At 42.2% G+C, this 19,838-nt stretch overlaps 2 protein-coding genes across 2 annotated transcripts in view; both read left to right on the top strand.

The window, feature by feature from the left end:
• Positions 1 to 3,692: 3,692 nt before the first annotated feature.
• On the top strand, positions 3,693 to 16,408 carry LOC308281286 (26S proteasome non-ATPase regulatory subunit 12). Its single transcript, XM_080721429.1, has 11 exons — positions 3,693 to 3,893; positions 4,821 to 4,880; positions 5,364 to 5,492; positions 5,613 to 5,720; positions 6,056 to 6,160; positions 6,970 to 7,119; positions 9,178 to 9,312; positions 11,207 to 11,319; positions 14,861 to 15,035; positions 15,258 to 15,335; positions 15,800 to 16,408. Exons 1-11 carry the CDS (start codon positions 3,768 to 3,770, stop codon positions 16,007 to 16,009), a joined length of 1,389 nt encoding a protein of 462 aa, XP_080577555.1. The 5' UTR covers positions 3,693 to 3,767; the 3' UTR covers positions 16,010 to 16,408.
• A 1,889-nt stretch (positions 16,409 to 18,297) lies between these two features.
• The window catches only part of helz (helicase with zinc finger), a 90,014-nt gene continuing 88,473 nt past the window's right edge, over positions 18,298 to 19,838 (top strand). Inside the window, exon 1 of the mRNA XM_080721425.1 lies at positions 18,298 to 18,398. The gene's annotated coding sequence lies outside the window, so the exon portion shown is untranslated. The remainder of the gene's footprint in view (positions 18,399 to 19,838) is intronic.

Raw genomic sequence — 19,838 nt, 5'->3', positions numbered from 1 at the left:
ACATCCCGCTCTGACGTGATGTCAGGGGAACCAAATCCCCTTTATGCCCATATATGGAGATCCCTGTGATGCCAGGGGAACCAAATCCCTTTTATGGACAACTAGGTAGTCATCCGGCAACAGCTCACAGCTGTGAAGCCGGGAGGATTGACAGGCTCACAGGAGGGGAGGGGGCGAGCAAAGTGTGGTAGAACAGGGGAAGGGCAAGGGCCAGACCCAGAATTTGACATAATGAAGGTATTGCAACTTCTCACTTTGAGAGTGCAGAACAACGTGTCCATTTATTGCACTGCACTCACACTGACAACACAACACACACACACACACACACACACACACACACACACACACACACACACACACACACACACACACACACACACACACACACACACTCTCTTTGTTATTGTCACCCCAAAACCCTCACCCTATGCTCTTAAAGAGTAGGTGGTCAATTATGCCCAAAAAGATTCACTACAATCCAGTCATTTCAGACATGCAGGATCTATTGTCTTCATCATTGTCATCTTCAATGTCCAACCTAATAGTGTTGACACAGTCTCCACCATGGAGTGAAAGGCAGGTTATTTGAGCAGCTGCACCGTCCCTTGCAACCTGCTTTGCAGCCATATTTGATTAAGACACCTGACTGGAACATACCCTCCACTCTCTGAATTCGATCTATTTTCTTCGATTGGTGGAAGCTCGGGGCAATTTATCAGGTATGATTTATCCCGCATTGTGACGTAGTTGGCACGGAGGATATGTGGTAGCAGTGCAGCACGAGTTGGAGGTAGCATCTCACCCTCAAAGTTATTTGACAGAAATAGTTCCCATCTGAGTAATCGCAGGGTTGTTGGACCTTTTGAACTGTAAACATGGCATGCAAAATGACTTGGTCATTATCATCAGAATTCAAGTAGGCATTGACCCATGTCTTTTTGGAGATTCCAACAAAATGCTCTTCCCCAGCCAGCACCAGAAAAAATGTGTAGGCCAAGGAACCCTTGACATTTGTGACATCCAATAACTTGAACTTGCTTGAATATATTTCCATCTGTGGAGGACATCGGTCTTGCAAAGCACCATAAGCCGCAGAGGCAAGGACTTGATGAGGAATCAGGGTATCAGCCTCTTCATGTGTGTGCACTTCCACAAAATCATGTCCCTTGATGAAGGTATCGTATTATGATGCCTACTTTGTCATACCTGACAAATTGCCCCAAGTTTACAGTTTACAGTTTAGGCATTTAGCAGACGCTTTGTGTGTGTGTGTGTGTGTGTGTGTGTGTGTGTGTGTGTGTGTGTGTGTGTGTGTGTGTGTGTGTGTGTGTGTGTGTGTGTGTGTGTGTGTTGTCAGTGTGAGTGCAGTGCAATAAATGGACATGTTAGTCTGCACACCCAAAGTGAGAAGTTGCAATACCTTAATCCCTGCAGTAACACCTGGAACTCCTTTCCCATCAAGATTTGGTGGGCCCCCTGTAGTAACTCTGAGGACCCCCCAGGGGTCCCGGACCCCCTGAGGAAGACCCCTGGTATTTTGCTTACTCATTTTTGTTTTCAGAGCCCAGCTACAACAACTTCTATGCTTTACTTATGATCTAATTTAACATTGTTCTGGAGCAGGAGCAGAGCGATTACTGAGATAGGCTCATGGGTCTGTCTAGGGGGTCTAGGGGGTCTGTCCAGGTGAGGAAGGACCCCAACCAAAAGTCAGAACGGTTATTCTGGCTGCTTTAAAAGTCTGATGAATGAACTCAGGATGTTTTAAAACCCACAAAACTCAAATATTATGAAAATCAGACATTAACTGGCTGGCGTACTGTTCTGGGAGGTCACAAAATAGATAACCCCCAGAAAGGGGGTGGGGGTCCGGAACATTTTACACCCATCATTTACTCAGTCGATTCCTTGACCCAGAAAACATAGGATTAGCATGTTTAATTAGGTTTCTAGGTTGTCTAGAAGCCAAGATAGCACAAATTATGTATTTTATGTCGGCCATTTTGAAATGCATTTTTTTTTGCATTTTTTCAAATGCAAACAAAGATTTTTGGATTCCCCATGCTCTGAAGATTCCAAAAATGTATAGTTTTACAAATCCCCACAAAATTCCAACAAAAATACATAGTGGACCTGACTAGGATGAATATTGACCGGTATTGAGAGCTTCAGCTCTCTTTTGGTCCTCTCCTCACTCATTATTTTGTCCGCTTAATTTTTTTATGACTTCCAATTATCATTGGACACACACACACACACACACACACACACACTAAAGGGCAAGGTCAAGCTATGTCTTGGCCATCTGACCTCATATGGGAATGCCCATATATGGAGATCCCTGTGAACCAGACACAAAGATACGGGCTGTCTTGGCCATCTGTGTTGGCCATATATGGATTCTGTTATTCTGTTGTCCGATGTGGCCTCCATAAGCATTCCCATAATGAAGTCCTGTTAGATAAGGGCTTAATATTGATTACATCGGGGATCTCCTTATATGGCCATACATCAGGGATCTCCATACTGTATATGGGCATAAAAGGGATTCTGTGATTGTGGTTCCCCTGACATCACAGTGGTGTCGAGGTTGCGATCTCCATATATGGGCATAAAATCCATATATGGGCATAAAAGGGACAAGGACGGAATTCATTTGCAAGTGTGACTTGCGTTGCGGTAACAACACTGGTTATCATGAGATTGAAACAAATGAAGTCCATTTATGGGCATTCGCAGATATGGGCTTAATATTGATGACATCAGGGATCTCCATATATGGACATAATTCATTTGCAGGTGTGGTTGCCGTGACATGAGTCACACCTGCAAATTAATTCCGTCTTACCATTTGAATTTTACCCATTCAAAGTCAATGGGGAAAATGTAGACCTATACATAAATTAATGGCCATATATGGAGCGTGACATGAGGTGTGACTGACGCGTGATTATGGATCCCACTGGGAAAGATGGATAACCACGCCCCGGACTCATTTTTGAAGCTTGTGATTGGCTGAACCGGACGTAGGGAGCGCTCCGTTGTAGTCTCTTGGACCGCGCGAGGTGCACCAAAACCCAATTATCATTGCGTTTATCGTGCGCTTGCCCAGGCCTTACGGCCTGGGCATAAATATAACGATTGCATTCACCACGGCCCCGAAGAGCAGGACCAAGGTCCGCTGGCCTTCGCGCCGCTTGCAATGTCGTGGACAATAACTGTGAAAACGAGCGCTCTATGCCGTTTCCATCCATCTTTCCCAGTGGGATCCATAATCAGGCGTGACTGACTGACTCACTGACATGAGGCGGAGGTTTTGATGCTAACTGCTCCCTACGGTCGCAATGACAAATAAATTAGCAGACAATAAAAATGTAAGCTGATAAATGGGTACTCTCTCCTGATTGGCTGAAATGTTGTCACCTACCTGAGAATGTTTTTTTCTGGATAGATGGGGATTGGGGAGACCCCTGTTAAACACTCTTTCGCAATAACTAGTATCAGAATATAGAGCTTTAACCTTTTGTTTTAACAAAACACTTTTTGATTTTTTTCTTACAAAGATTTTTTTTTAGGTCCTTCCTGGGTCCTTCAGGCACTCCGGCTGCTTTTTGAAGTTCTCTTTTGTGATTGGTCAGGTTCTTTACTCGCTTCCGGTATTTGCATTTGTCAAACAAAGTGCACAAGGCTAACCATAGGACGCTAGCAGCTCGCTGAAAGAAGAACCTAGCTGTCACTACTTTGACTATTATTTTCATTTCAACATGGCGAACGTGAACGTGACCGAGCCGGAGCGGTCGGAGCGCTCCGATGGAAAGATAGTGAAGATGGAGATGGACTACAGCTCTACTGTAGACCAGAGGCTCCCCGAATGCGAGAAAATGGCTAAAGTAAGATGAGCGTCAATGCAGGCCAGGCAGTGCTCGCCGGCTGAGTCATGGTGCATCAGCGGCTAGCTGTTAGCTTAGCATCATGTTTCTGTAACCAGTGGTGGAAAAAGTACTCAATTTATTTTTTACTTAAAAGTAAAAGTATCAATACTCTTACTGCAATGTAGAAATACTGTTATAAGTAGAAGTCCGGAATTCAAAATGTACTAGTACAGTATTAAGGTTACAAAAGTATTGGTATTAATGTACTTAAAGTAGCGAAAGTAGAAAGTACTCATTATGCAGAATGTCAAGTTTTCAAATGTATAAAAATCTTTTGAAAATAGCAGATCTACAAGCTCACAGTGAGTGAGCTTGTAGATCTGCTATTTTCAAATTGCCAAAATGTATAGGGCTGAAGTGGTTAATGTATGTTTTGTAATAATAATCTAAATCTAAATCTACAAAGTAACTAACGTTTTTAAATAATTGTAGTGGAGTAAAAGTCCAGTATTTTCTACTGAGATGTAGTGGAGTAGAACTAAAACGTATTGGAAATTGGAAGACCTCCAGTAAAGTAGAAGTACACAAAATTGTACTTGAGTACAGTACTTGAGTAAATGTACTTACTTTACACCACTGGCTGTAACCCGGTCCCCGGTCATACTTGTTGTATGTTTTTAATCTCTGTCATTTAACAAATTAGTAGTTGTGGAAAACTGTCCCTGTTTTCCCAGCTAGACGTTGGTGTCACTGTCTGCCAGTCTGCTGCTTAGTGCTTGACATGTCATTTGTATTTAGCTGGCAGTTTGGTGCTAAACATAAAGCTGGCAGCAACAGTAGTTAACAGGCATGCAGCCTTTTTTTTCCTTTGTTCTGAAATCACAACACAGAGTCAAGAGAACTATATGTGGATTGTTTTTTGTTCATACGGCTGGTCTCTTGCAGGAGGGCAAGCTACAGGAGGCTGTCGAGAGTTTACTGTCACTGGAGAAGCAAACCAGGACGGTCAGTAGAACTCTTTCCAGAAACTGCTCTCTCTCTCTCTCTCTCTCTCTCTCTCTCTTTCTCTCTTTTCTGTTTTTGTGTACAGTAAGTACTAAACTGATGACGAGTGTATTATCCAGCTTTTTTTGTCTAGCTACAGTATGTGATGAACTTGCTTCTGATTGTCTTTCTTGTAGAGTTCTCAAATTCGGCCCGAACCCGACCATAACCGAACCCGACCCGACATTTAGGGTAGGGCAGGGCCTAAAATGTATTTAGTCGGGCCATGAAGGGTCTCTGGCTCAATGAATTTATTATTTTATTACTTTTACTATGTGATAGAGTTCTCAAATTCTTCCCAAACCGGCCATACCCGACCAGACCTGACGTTTTTGGGCAGGGTAGGCCCTAAAATGTATGCTAAGTAGCTGGGCCCAGTTAGGACCGGGCCTTCATTTTCAGGCCCGTTGAGAACTCTACTCTCTTGTGCTTGTGTCTGTCCAGGCGTCAGACATGTTGTCAACCTCCAGAATTCTGGTAGCTGTGGTCCAGATGTGTCATGAAGCCAAGGATATGGACGCCCTCAATGAAAACATCATGCTGCTCTCAAAACGGAGGAGCCAACTAAAACAGGTACTAATACTGATATAACTGTACTCACTGAAACCGATAGTTAAAATAATGACGTTTGATTAAAAAAACAGAAATATTTATATATAATAATATATTAATTGATGCGGTCTCTTTTCACAGGCTGTTGCTAAGATGGTCCAAGAATGTTACAAGTATGTGGATGCAGAGACTGACTTGACCATCAAGCTTAGACTCATTGACACTCTACGTACAGTGACTGCTGGCAAGGTCTGTATCAATCATCTATGAAATCGTGTGTGTCTACGTGTGAATGCGTGCCTTTCTCCACCACATTAGTTGCCTACAAGAGCTCAGTGGGGGTGGGGGGGTCTTCCTTGTTGTGTTTCCTTGTTGTGTACTCTATACACACCAAAGGAAAAAAGCAATGAGATCTTGACCGAAGTTGAACGCATAAATAGGTTAGAAAATAAAATGTGATTATCAAGCATTAATAAAATATTAATTACAATGAGTTTAACGATATATCGCCCAGCACAATTTCAATGTTTGTTGTCCTTGTGTCCTTTGAATACAACAGTGCTAATTCTGCATTTCCATCATAGATTTATGTTGAGATTGAAAGGGCCAGGCTGACAAAAACGCTGGCTAATATCAAGGAGCAGAGCGGAGACGTCAAAGAAGCAGCTGCCATCCTCCAAGAGCTGCAGGTAAGCTTCCTTCTTCCTGCTACTGTGAGGTTGGTGCTGATCGGATCCTGCATTCGTGATATATGGTGTCTTGTTTTTAGGAAATGGGTTCCTTCCACAAATTTTGCAAGCAAATTACATTGTCACATCTTTCCTGAGATCACTTGTATTTCATTTGGGAGGATTGTTCCCCCCAAAAAATCATGTTTTGGCATGAAACGGTTCCATTTTGCAAGAAAAAAGAAATCACTACATGGCAAACCCTAGAAATAGAACTGGCATATCGGAGCGACAGGCGAGGCGTGAACACGTGTCTGACGCCGCCGGTGTGGGTAGGTTCATTGAAAATAAGGAGGGCGGCTGTTTTAATGTGCGCTGTCCACAGCTGGTGTTCTGATGTTCTTACTACATTGCTATTTACTGGACAACTATACATATATTTCTGTAGGTGGATTTGTGCCTGAGAAAGGAAGCACACACTGAGATATTACCTTCCGTGCATGTGTGTCAACTTGAGTACAGTAAATGGGAGTTTGTGTTGTTTGAGCTAAACAACGGTGTCATTACTTCGACTACGGGAGGGTCACCAGCATCGGCAGATTAGCTACTCACCAGCGTCTGGGTTACTGAGGTTCTGGGTTAGGGTTTGGGTTAGGTTTAGGCATAGAGGTTAACATTCACGAGCGTCGGGCAGGTTAGCTACTCACCAGTGTCGGCAGTTTAGCATTTCACCAGGTTAACATTCACCCGCGTCGAAATACTGGGACGGAGGAGAACAAATGTTATGTCGAAATATCGACACGCACCCCTAAACAAATGTTTCTCCACAGGTGGAGACATATGGCTCCATGGAAAAGAAAGAGAAGGTGGAGTTTATCCTGGAACAGATGAGGCTGTGCATCGCAGTAAAGGACTATATCCGCACCCAAATCATCAGCAAGAAGATCAACACCAAGTTCTTCACGGAGGAAGGCAGTGAAGTAAGACTGTGAAGCTGCACTCACCCCAAACACTCCTAGGCAATAGAGGGACACTTCACATAATTAACCCCGACGACGTATATCTTTTTCTACCCTGTGTCATGCCCGTCAAGCGCACGCACATGCACGAGTGTTCCACAACGTTCCACAACTTCGAATCCACTAACTTCGGGAGAGACAAGTACCCTGGCTGGGCTAGGGATGTCACTAACGGTTAATTTAGTAACCGGTTAGCCACATTAACCAGTTAATTCACGTTTTTTAATTATTTTAATTTTTCAACCTTTTTTTGCTGCGCTGTTGAGATGAGGGTGCAAAATGCGCTACTCGTCCCAAAACATGATCGCCCCCGCCACCGGGATCAAATCCTTCATGTATTCCTAAACATAAAACACTGGGGGCGAGTGTGTTTTGGGGCGATTGTTCCGGTTACTTCAGCAGCGTACTCTCTCTCTTCTCGTCGCGATGTCGTTTTGCGACAGGGCACAGTGTATTCTGGTTGGAGAAACACCTCACGGAAAACTTTCACCACGACACTCTAATATAGTACCTTGGCATAATAATATCTTTGGCTATTATCTTGGAGTTGGCTGTCAAATCATCTTTTCTGCACGCGCAGCACAAGTTCGGCAGAGTTTCGTTTCACGGTTAGTTCTGGTCCATAGCGTTAGACCAGAGCTTGTTTCACAGTAAAGTCTGCCACTGCTCTCTGACCGGGACCAGGTGTCTCGCATTAATTTGATTTGACAACACTGATGTTGACAACAGAGGGATGCGCATTCTTTGTGTTGTGTTTTATTGTCAATCTTGACAAAATCATCACACGTGACGGCGCTTCCTTTTGATTTCCAAGCGAGCTCAAGGCAAGGAGGAGAAGGAGGAGGAGGAAAAGAAAACAAAGCAGCACGCGACACCAAACCAGCAGTCTGTTTAACAAAATCACATCCCCATAGTGAAAACTCTTTCCAGGACCAGGACAATGCGATCATATCATAACCGGTCATTTCTTAATGGTCGGTTAACCGATTAACCGGTTAACCGCCGACACCCCTAGTCTGGGCTGGCTAAAGTTAAGTACCGTGGCTACGGTACTTACTTAACATAACAATAACAGGTTTAGGTGCATTGGGAGCAGGTACGTCCTCAAAGACATACAGTATCCTATATACATGAGGCAGCATCCCCAGGTCTTGACGAGCTCTGCACGGCTGCAGCCACACAGACAGCCAGCCCAGACGACCTGAGTAGCCTATAGCCGATACATTTGGAACCAGTCTGCTTGGCTGCTTGCTGCTTCATACCGCAGCGTGTGGATTTTTCCACGCACTTCTTGATCATATAATCAAACCTTGTTAAAACACTCACTAAGCTGTACTATAGTGTAATCCTCCTTATTGTTGCTCGCCATGGGAGAACCATGGCGAGCCAGAGCGACCATATCTCATAGCATATAACATTGAATGACAGACGGATAGAACACAGTAGGCTGCAGTAGATATCACATTTACATCTGTTAGTTGAAATAATTTATTTCTTTAATCTTTATAGGCTATAGCCTACATCTCATCATTTGGAAATGGCTGAACTACAAGCTTGCAACCTGTTGCTATTGTGAGCTTGTAGATCAGCTATTTCCAGTATTTTCTTTTAACATTTTGAGTACATACAATAATTAAATATGGTCTATTTTTGCCATGCTACTACAATTATGATATTTAAGTTATTTGTCACATCTATCTTGTGCTAACTTTGTTTACAAAGCTTAAAAGTTATTTTTTGTTTCTATCTTATCAATAACACAATGAAATTGTCATGATGTCATGATCGTGGCAGGCCTAGCTATGACTAGTCTGAGGCTCAATCAGGAGCCAACTGATTTGAATCCTAAACCCTCGCACACAAGATAACGTGTAAAATGTCAATGGTGACCTGCCCTAATGACGACTGACATTTGAATATCAGTCTTCATGGGCAAATCAGGGTGATGATCAGGCTTTAAATCTTCACAATATTATTATGAACTGTTGTTTGATGGAGTTATTTGACTTTGTCTTGTAGGAGTTGAAGCTCAAATACTACAACCTGATGATTCAGGTGGACCAGCACGAGGGTTCCTATCTGTCTATTTGCAAACACTACCGGGCCATCTATGACACGCCCTGCATCCTAGAAGAAGGCTCCAAGTGGCAACAGGTAAACAAGCAATTTTTCAAAGGCCTGTGGTACACATTACGATACATTCAATCATATATCTGTATACCAGTGGCATTGTATCTTATTACAATAAAGCCTATCCATTTCCCTTTACAATTATGCTACTTTAGTAATGATCATGCGTCTCTGGTGGGATGAGCAGCATAAAGGTGGGGAAATCAGCACAATGTGAACTTTATATTGTGTCTAGTGTCTGTGTGTGAGTGTGTAGTGCAGGGGTTTGCAGCATCTCTTTCCAGGGGGCCATAATGACTTTGATAAAGTGAGTGAAGGGCCACACATTGGACAATTGAAACTTGAAACACATAGTAAGTTAAAACTGCATAAATTTGATAGACACGACAGATAATATTGCCTATGGTGTCTTTTGGCTTATGAGTTATGAATTATTTTATAAATATGGATCCATGGCTGACTGTTTCACTGTTACATTATAAACGTTTAACATTTGAGAACATACAGATGGAATATACTCAAATGGTACATAGGACTACGTATTAATTACTAATAATTAATTGGAGGTGCGTTAAATTGATTTCCCCAAAAACATGATGCTGCATTTTAAGAAGTCGATTTTATGGGGGTCATTTTGTTTTTCTTGAGGACTTCAAGGGCCGTATTGAGATTGTTGAAGGGCCGGGTCCGGCCCCCGGGCCGCATGTTGCCCATGTGTAGTGCATACTAAACTAAGCACAAAAAGAAAGGAAACGTGACTTCGGTCCATTATATCTCCATTTAATAATACCATTTGTATTGTGTTTTATATCGTTGATTTGTCACCTGTACAATGAGGTACAGCTTGTAAGCATCGGGCATTCGTGGAATGAGCACCACAGCCAAACGTGTGGGTAGCGCCGACCCCAAATTTGCCAACATTCGGTCCATTATATCTCCCCTTTAATTATGCCAAATGGTATTGTGTTTGATATAATTATTGTTGATTTGTCACCTTTACAACGAGTTACAGCTTGTAAGAATCGGGCATTCGTGGAATGAGCAACACAGCCAAACGTGTGGGTAGCGCCCCTCCAAAATGGTCAAAATGGCCTGGCAGGCCTGCAATACTCTTCTTTTGGAGTTCACCTTTGTTGCTTGGTGCATTGAATGATTGCACTCTCCCACAGTAATAAGGAAAAGAAAGAACAACACATATTGGCCATTACACCTTGTTAATTTTAAGCTCAGTGTCGGGGAAGCCCAAAACGAGAGTAAATGCCAGCAGAACAGTATTGCAAGCCATTTTGGCAAAGTTTTGGTCAGCGCTACCCACACATTTGCCTGTGTAGCTCATGCCTCGAATGCCCGATGCTTACAAGCTGTACCTCGTTGTAAAGGTGACGAATCAACGATAAAAATATATATAAAACACAATACAAATTGGTATTATTAAAGTGGAGATATAATGGACCGAATCAAGTTTCCTTTCTTTTTGTGCTCTGTTTATATAATGTGTCTCATATGCAAAGGCCATATGTGGGGCGGCATAGCTCAGAGGTAGAGAAACCGTTATTAGAGCACGAAGGGTTCCCGAAGGTTTCCCAGTTCGAATCCGGGCTCCCCCTAAGTTAATGTCGAAGGGTCCTTGGGCAAGACTCTGAACCCCACATTGCTCCCGGTGAGCAGGTTGGTGCCTTGCATGGTTTCCTCCGCCACCGGTGAATGAATGTGTGCGTGAATGGGTGAATGTAATGCACAATCTCTGTAAAGCGCTTTGGATAAAAGCGCTATATAAATGCACCATTTACCATTTTGCCATACTTGGGAGGATATTTAATTTAGTCGTATTAAATGGTATCTTTTGAACTTTTCTCTTGATTTGCCTATTGCATTTGCAGCATGAATGTGTCATAGAAAAACATCTTTTCTGTTTCAGGCCTTGAAGAGTGTTGTGCTGTACGTGATCCTTGCTCCATATGACAATGAGCAGTCAGACCTTGTGCACAGAATCAATACAGACAAGAAATTGGAAGAGATCCCTAAATACAAGTAAGCTATTAGACATTTCTATTGCTTGTAGTGGTATGTAGACATTCAAGAGTTAGCGGAAAATGTTTTCCAAGAAAAATAGAAGTGTAACAGGAAGGATTTTTGACATTTCTTTTTGTAACCTAATCAATACGCCCATTTAGATCTTTAGATCTTTCTTTCTTTCTTTTTCTTTTTTTTTGTATCTTGGAGCCTCTAGGTTAGTTTTGTGAGTGTGAACCTGTTCTAAATGATTTATGTTGCATTTATTCATCACAAGGGAAATGATGTCAGAAACGGTTCTAAAAGCCTTCTTCAGTGTGCTGCTAGGCTTTTAGAAGCAAAATGTCTCTGCCATCATTTCTCTTGTGCTGAATAAATGTAAAATAAATCATTTGAAGCCTCTGGAATCGTTTTGAGTGCAAACCGGTTCTTCGAAATTGTTTGGTTGAATGCACCCAAATAACGATGTGAGGAGGTGGTGCAGTCCTCCTTGGCGTCATTCAATTTGTGTTATCCTATGTATGTAAATATAATTGAAATCTTCTGACGTCATTAAGGCTCTTCTGACATCAAGGTTTCAGGATTGAGATTGGATTGTGTAGCTACTAGTATAGTCCTTAGTTGTATGTTTGCAAATACATTATTGTGAATTGAAGGAGTATTATGTTACTTGGCCATGGATTATTGGCCACCTTTGATAAAGATACAGAAAGATAATTGTAGGAAAATACTACTAATACTACTACTACTGAAATATCAATGGGATCCACCAAAATAACTTATCGAATTATTGACTCCTAAGTTTGTTTGGATACAATTCTAAAAAGGAAGAAGGAATTCTCCATATTTATGTTCATTTTGTGTAATTGAGGGCAGTACTGTCGTCGCAAATCACTTAAAAACAAATGGTTGTAAAGCTACTCAACTCAGGTTGGGGTAATAAAAACATGGAACAGTTGAGATTGAATTTGTCAGGCTTTTGTCTATAATATAGACTTAAGTTGTGACCACCCACTTTGAGAACCATTCTGGCCAAAGTGAAAAGGAACCCATTTATCACAGTTCAGGTGTTTCCCCAAGGATGAAGTTGTAGCACGTATAAATTCTAATCAAATTATTGCGTTGATGTAACGTTAGTTTAATTTATACTCCATCGTGCAACGGTGTTGCTTGCTTGATGCTGCATTGCGACGCGATGATACCTTGTAAGTCTGTTCTATTTTGTAGGTGAAGCAGTCTATGGACTTAAATTATATTCACAAATATTCACATAATACTGCCAAAACCAACTTGAAGTTGATTTGGAATTAGTTTCTGTGAGCTCAGAGATGACAATGCTGAAATTCATATTTACCAATGGAAAGTCACGGAAATGTCTAATATAAAAGTCCAAATTAGTGTTTTGACTCCTAATCTCCCCATCTACTGAATGTGGTCTCTCTACTTTACAATCCATTGTAACTCTTTTCTTTTGTCAAATCCTTTCTTTTCAAATCTTTTTATTATATTTTCACATAGAAATAGCCCAGAGGCAGGTAGACAATCTCAATAAAAAAAACATCATCACATGTAGACATCTGAGTACATCATTATGAGAGAGACCAAAACCCGACCCCTATCCCCCCTCCCCCCACCCTCAATCCCCAGGACGGTTGCACACCAGATTCAATAAAACAAGAAATAAGATAAAAATTAGTACAGAGAAAAGAGAGAAAGTCAGAAGAAAGCGGAATAGATATTCAGAACTTGTTGCGTGTTGGGTTGGTCAGAGCAGGTAAGCGCCACACTACGCCATTTGGGTATTACGGTAGAACATCATAAAAGGGCTCCAAGTCTTATAGAATTTCTTTTCAGAGCCAGCAATTGAGAACCTCAGCATCTCCAGCTCCAGACAGGACATCACAGTGCAAAGCCACTGATTAAGCCCAGGCGGGACAGCATCTTTCCATTTAAGCAGAATGGCACGTCTAGCAATCAATAACGTGAAGTCAACCATACGACTCTCTGTCCGTGTTAGGGGAAGACCCTCAGTTCCGACTGTACCGAACAGAGCCAATAGGGGGTCCGGGTCTAGATCACGTTCTAAAATGTTGGACAGTGTATCGAATACGCCACTCCAGAACAACTGTAGCCGTGGGCACGACCAATATTGGTGTATAAGCGTGGCTTCACCGTTACATTTGTCACATCTAGAGCTCACGTCAGGGTATATGCTTGCAAGTTTGGCTTTAGAGATGTGGGCCCTATGAACTATTTTGAACTGTATTAGACAGTGGCGGGCACAGAGGGAGGATTTATGTATAGAGGAAAAAATTGAATCCCACTTTTCTTCCGATAAAGCGAGCCCAAGATCCCGTTCCCAGTCAGCTCTTATCTTGTCCAATGGCGCGGATTTCAGATTGGAGATGGTGTCATATAGGATTGATATAGCGCCTTTTGTCGTCGGATCGAAAGATAAAAAGGTATCTATGGGATTGGTATTGGGTTCTTCAGGGAAGTCGGGTATTACAGATTCCACATAATGTCTAACTTGGAAGAACCTAAAAAGGTCCGATCTAGGCAGGCCGTATTTCCTTGTCAATTGTTCGAAAGAGGCAAAACCCCTATCTATAAACAGGTTCTTGAAATTTCTGATGCCTTTTCCGCGCCAATTACGAAAGGTTATATCATTTAATGACGGAACGAAAAAGTGGTTGGAGGCTACGGGGGTTAGCAAGGAGAAATTTCCATAGTTATAGGTTCTCCTGAACTGAGTCCATATTCTCAGTGTGTGACGCACAACCGGATTAACTATCAGTTCGGGCAATGGCCGGCCCAACGGTGCACCGAGAAGGGCTGGGAGCGATAGTTCCCCACAAGACTCTAGTTCTAAGTTAGTCCACTCTGGACGGTCACGGCTCTTTTGTCAAATCCTGATTTAGTGCAAGACACAGCACAGGCGGGAGAGGCTTGATTTCCTTTAGGTTTTGTTCTCGCGAGTCGCGACCCTGGATCTACTTTTCTTTCCGTCATTGTTGATTTTGGGTGAAAGCGAGGCACACTCCACTGGCTCCATCTTGGTAATGGAGATTCACGGCCACCTGATTTCATTTTCGCGACACTAGTCCAAGACATGCGGTCGTCTCTTAAAATGGATGTGTGTATCATGTGTACTGTATGTCACTGCAATGTTCACTATTAAGCATATCTTGATATGCTAGTGTATGTGTCATGTCTACTACATGTGTCAACTAGGCTCGACTTGGGTGAAATTATTCCTTTTAATATTGTATTTTTCATTTAATATTCTAACCAGAAATGGTTCCATGAGCACAATGTTATGCATTGGCTTCCACAAGTCTCCAGAACTGAACCCAATATAAATAATCGAATCCGTGTTGAAGAGGGCTGTTCTTGTTGCAAAACGTTATTTTCTTTTTCTGCGTCTTTATCAGGGGTGCCAATAATACTGTACAGTACATTCCAAAATAATGTAAATTACTATACGTTAAGTTCATTCCCTTTTTTCTTTTACCTTGGTTTCATACCTTGTTTCTTTCTGATTGTCTCTGCTGCCCAGGGACCTCCTGAAACAGTTCACCACCATGGAGCTGATGCGCTGGGCGGCGCTGGTAGAGGATTATGGCCAGGAGCTGAGGGAAGGCTCTACTGACAGCCCTGCCACAGACGTCTTCTCCCACTCTGAGGATGGAGAGAAAAGGTGGAAGGACCTGAAGAACAGAGTTGTAGAACATGTGAGTGCTATGCAGGGGCAGCTCACCCCATGGTGGGTTTGCCACGGTCACTGTCCACACTCATACCCCGGCCAACTAACCAGTAACCACTGATGTCATGTTGCCTTGAAATGTCCCTAGTTGATTCCTCATACCGTATAACATAAAACCAATAGAATGCTTAGTGCAAAATATGTTGATTTTATGAGTTTGATTTTATGAGTTTTCTCTCTTTCTCCCCAGAACATCAGAATAATGGCCAAATATTACACAAGGATCACAATGAAGAGGATGGCTGGACTCCTTGACCTCTCTGTTGATGTAATTCCATTTCCACTTCTAAACACTTTAACCACAAATGATACTGGACAGTTATAATTGTATTATTGACAATCCATGTGATGAGACAGACTTGTTATTTTTAGATGTACTGTATTCACTTCCTCTGCTAACTTAAATTATGGCATGATTCAAAAATGATTTTTCTGTGTATTGTCATTGATAAAGCATTTATAAAAATATATATATTGTCCTAAAACAGTCGATATACATTTTCAATAAATGTTGAATTTCTTGAAGTTAATGAGATTTAGTTTACTGAATACTTCCGAAATCCCTGCATTGTAAGGTGCCCTCCGTTAAACTGTTAGTTTGAATAGGTTGATTAGATTAGAATGACAATACATAAAGAGGATCTATGAACAGAAGGAAGATGACAAAAAAATGCAAGGTCCAGGGCTAAGTTATTTTAGAAAACCTGCTGATATACCATCCGTCCACTACAGGAATCGGAGGAGTTCCTCTCCAACCTAGTGGTGAACAAGACCATCTATGCCAAGGTGGACCGGCTGGCTGGCATCATCAACTTCCAGCGGCCCAAAGACCCCAACGACCTGCTCAACGACTGGTCCCACAAACTCAACTCTCTCATGTCACTGGTTAACAAGACCACACATCTCATTGCCAAGGAGGAGATGATCCATAACTTGCAGTAAAAAAACAACAAAAGAACAGAGTGCATTTGTTTTCTAATGTTTTTCTGTTGACACACCTGTTATTTTCTTTCCTTTGTGAACGTTCGTGAAAATATTATACAAGCGGGCTGGGAATGATTCATTTTGGAATTATCTGCATCACACCTCAACTGGTTTGTATGTTGGGATTATTGTGTTGGGATTATTGCAGTCAACAAATACATTTATTTGCATCCTTGTGTCGGCGCTGTGAAAGACAGTCGCTGCCTCCTTTTTCCATACGTTTCAAGTGTAACAGTTGGAGGGCACAGGTTCCAGAGTAACTGTGCAGTTTACTGTATTAAAACTTTGCTGAAAGCTCCTTTTTTATGTCTGCTTTTCAATGTTAACATTAAACACCTATTGTTTCAGAAAGACTTCCCCGAAGAGTATGTAATGGTTTTGTCATATTTACCTGGCATACACGCTGTCTTGTAATTGTGTGAGTGGGAGGGGTTCATTGTTGAGAAGGCGTTGGTGTATTGTAAAGGGGTATGTACTCTATTACATTAGCATTACACTCCAATGTACTGTATACAGTTGTTGGTACTAGTTGTTAGGGCTGGTTAAATATTCAACAATAGAATTTTGGACCAGTATTAAGGCTGTCTGTCTGTATTCCGACTGGCACAGTAAATGGTTGTTTACACCATTTCACACTAAAGTCTAACTGTAATACACTTGATTAAAAAAAACAAAAAAACACTCTACTTTAAATGTAAACACCATATCTGTCTCCCTGAATATAAACACTGCCTACTACTGTATATTTGGTTTAGCAACTTGAAAGTACCTATAGTAGCTCAGATGCTTTTGTGTTTATGGGCATGACCGTGTACGTTGTTGCCATCTAGGGCATTAAATAATACAGCAGTGGCAGCTGACGCTGTAAATCAAGATGCATTTGGTGAGCTTATGCAAGATGTTTACATTGACCTGTTGAGGCTGTCTAGATGAACATGTAGATTTAAATAGATGGCAAAACTTAGCCATCTACATCTATTTAGAGAACACTGGTTCACATACAAATAATAGAGGTAGGGTTTGCATTTCAAGTAATATAATTACACCATGACGATGTGATCCATCTCATAAGATGTTTCTTTCGCTTCTCACTGTCAATCACTCTACAAGGCTGAGAATGCCTGAGATTGAAAATGTACACTACTCTAGCTTTGCGTGGCCAGACCGACTCATCCACACCATCGGTGTGAATGAGTCTGAGCAATGCCAGGCTAGAAGAACGCCACTGTTAAATATATATGCAGCATAAAAGTGTATTTCCTATGGATTGCATTGAGTATTATCCTTTTGAGTGAGATGATGCATTATTTCAAAATTGCAGCATGACAACCTGGTAACTAGCTTGCCTTGTAGGTCAGTGGTTCTCAAAGTGGGGTCCGGGGACCCCCAGGGGTCCTTGAGGGAGTTCCAGGGGGTCCCCACTCCCCACCCAGCTAAATGATACTTAATAGGAACCAAATGAACCCTTATGGGTATGTAACTCAGAGTGTACAAATGGAACCAAATGGACCCTGACCCTAACAAGTCCATTTAGTTCCATTTGTACACTCCCTGAGTTAAATTAATATTGATTTTTACAATGGGAGTTCCAGGGGGTCCCCACTCCCCACCCAGCTAAATGATACTTAATAGGAACCAAATGAACCCTTATGGGTATGTAACTCAGAGAGTGTACAAATGGAACCAAATGGACCCTGACCCTAACAAGTCCATTTAGTTCCATTTGTACACTCCCTGAGTTAAATTAATATTGATTTTTACAATATAAATTGGGGTCCCAGAGATGCCATTGAACGGGGGTCCGTAGCCTAAAATGCATGTCAAACTGGGGGTCCTTGAAATTAAAATGGTTGGGAATCACAGCTAGAGCTGTGAATCATCTGGGGGAGGCCCTGGCATTTCTTTTCCAAATGGGGGTCCACGGGCTGATAAGTGTCAATTTGGGGGTCCTTGAAATGAAAAAGGTTGTAGCTTGTATAGGTCATTGGTTCTCAAAGTGGATTTCAGGGACTCTCAAGGTTCCTTTATGGGAGTCTAAATTGACCCTCACAAGTCTGTAACTTTGACAGTGTGCAAATGGAACCAAATGGGACCCGTTGGGGTCCCTTTGGTTCCATTTGTACACTGTCAAAGTTAAGGGGAGACCTTCAAATGTCAACGTTTGAGAACCACTGTTGCAGGTTATTATGGCAGATGCCACACAGACACAGTCAAGCGCGCGCCCACAGCACAAAACAGCCAAATCCCTTCAACCTCATGCTCAACCTTCAGAGGAGTAACATACATCCCACTATGCTTTGCGAGGGGCTGACAAGTGGATCCAAGATGGCGTAGAAAGTAAAGCTAGGTAAGTGTAGACTTCCCATTTTCAGCCCTTTCAGTTGTGCGTTTAGACGCGGGGATACCGACACGAATCCCGTCCGCGAAGTGTCGTGGAAGTGGCGAACGCGTTGGGTTCCCGTCCGGACAACGGTGCAATGTTAGATCAGTTATATGTGGTTAAAAACGGCGACAAAACCACAGGCCCCGAGCGAACCCCGTTTGGTTTGGTGTGCTAACCGAGCTAGCATAGCTCGGGTTAGCTGTTCCTGTTGTCAGTTGGTGCCAAGTAAAGGCCCTGTTTTTACCAGCAAGCTCGGTATTCGCTATGAAAATGTTGTCAGCGTCTCTGATCCGTTGCAAATAGCCGATTAGTTGTCAAAAATCAGCAAATTGTCCCAATTTTTACAGCAGCGCTGTGATCGCTCTTGCAGCGTTCAGCCAAGTTTGGCAGCTAGTAGAGTTAGCTGAGGAGGAAAAAATAACCACAACAAGCGCTAAGACATTTCCATCAGTTTGTTTATGTACATGATGCACTGTTTCGATCAACACCTCTTAACTGCCGTCCGAGTTTTCCCAGCGATGTCTTCACATTGTTGCAAAACTAACTTAAGACGATCGGCCCAAATCTGTTGGATTGTTTAGTTCAGTGGTTTTCAACCATTGGTCCGGGGACCACCACTGGTCCTTCAGGGGGTTCCAGGTGGTCCCCAGCTAAATTATGGAGAGTTAATAACTAAATAGCAAATGGACCCGATAAAGTAGATCTGTAACTCTTGAGAGTGTAAAATGAAACCAAATAGACCCGTGGTCTGAGAGGCTACGTGTCATCAAATGGTGGTCTGTGTCTCAAATGCAGAATAAATAATGGACCTTGATATGAAAAGGGTTAAACACCTCTGGTTTAGTTGGTTGGAAGAAAGCTAGCTCTTTACAACTCCTAGGCTAGCCAACTGAAAGCCACGCAGAACTGAAACTCAGCCTCATGTCCTTGTCTTACAGCAAAGAGCCATGTCCCATTTAGGAGTGTTTGTTGTTGTTGTAGTTCTGGCCCTCGTCGAGCATCTATTCTTGTCCAGACCGGAATCCAGAAATAATGTTTTGGTTATGTTATGGCGTGACCTTATTTTGTGTTTCTGACAGCTAAGCACAATGAGTGGTGCTTCTCATTCTGTTCCATGTCTATATATATATTTAAAATCTTTGTCTCTACTAACACATTAACTACTGTGACATTCAGACCAGAGCAAATGATTTTAGTAAAGCTCTAAGTGAGCCTAACTTTATTGTTTACATTACCACATTTCCCAAATATTGTAGCTCAAACCTTCAGGTTATAAAATATTTTGAAAATAGCTGTCCATTTTCACAATATTTATCTGTGGAACCAAGTCGAGCTAATTTGTAGCCTCAACTCTCTACAGTGGGGGGCACTTCAATAATGATTATTTATTTTGGGGGTCCCCAG

Source organism: Nannobrachium achirus (assembly GCF_963921795.1).
Source record: "Nannobrachium achirus genome assembly, chromosome: 3".
NCBI classification, from domain to species: Eukaryota; Metazoa; Chordata; class Actinopteri; order Myctophiformes; family Myctophidae; genus Nannobrachium; species Nannobrachium achirus.
Note: the sequence above shows the minus strand (reverse complement) of the source record. Positions and strands in the feature narration are given on the sequence as shown.

Coding starts and splice junctions, on each gene's coding strand:
- LOC308281286 (XM_080721429.1), top strand. CDS start 3,768: ATGGCGAACGTGAACGTGACCGAGCCGGAGCGGTCGGAGCGCTCCGAT. Junction 5,493..5,612: donor GGAGGAGCCAACTAAAACAG/GTACTAATACTG, acceptor CTCTTTTCACAG/GCTGTTGCTAAGATGGTCCA. Junction 6,161..6,969: donor CCATCCTCCAAGAGCTGCAG/GTAAGCTTCCTT, acceptor GTTTCTCCACAG/GTGGAGACATATGGCTCCAT.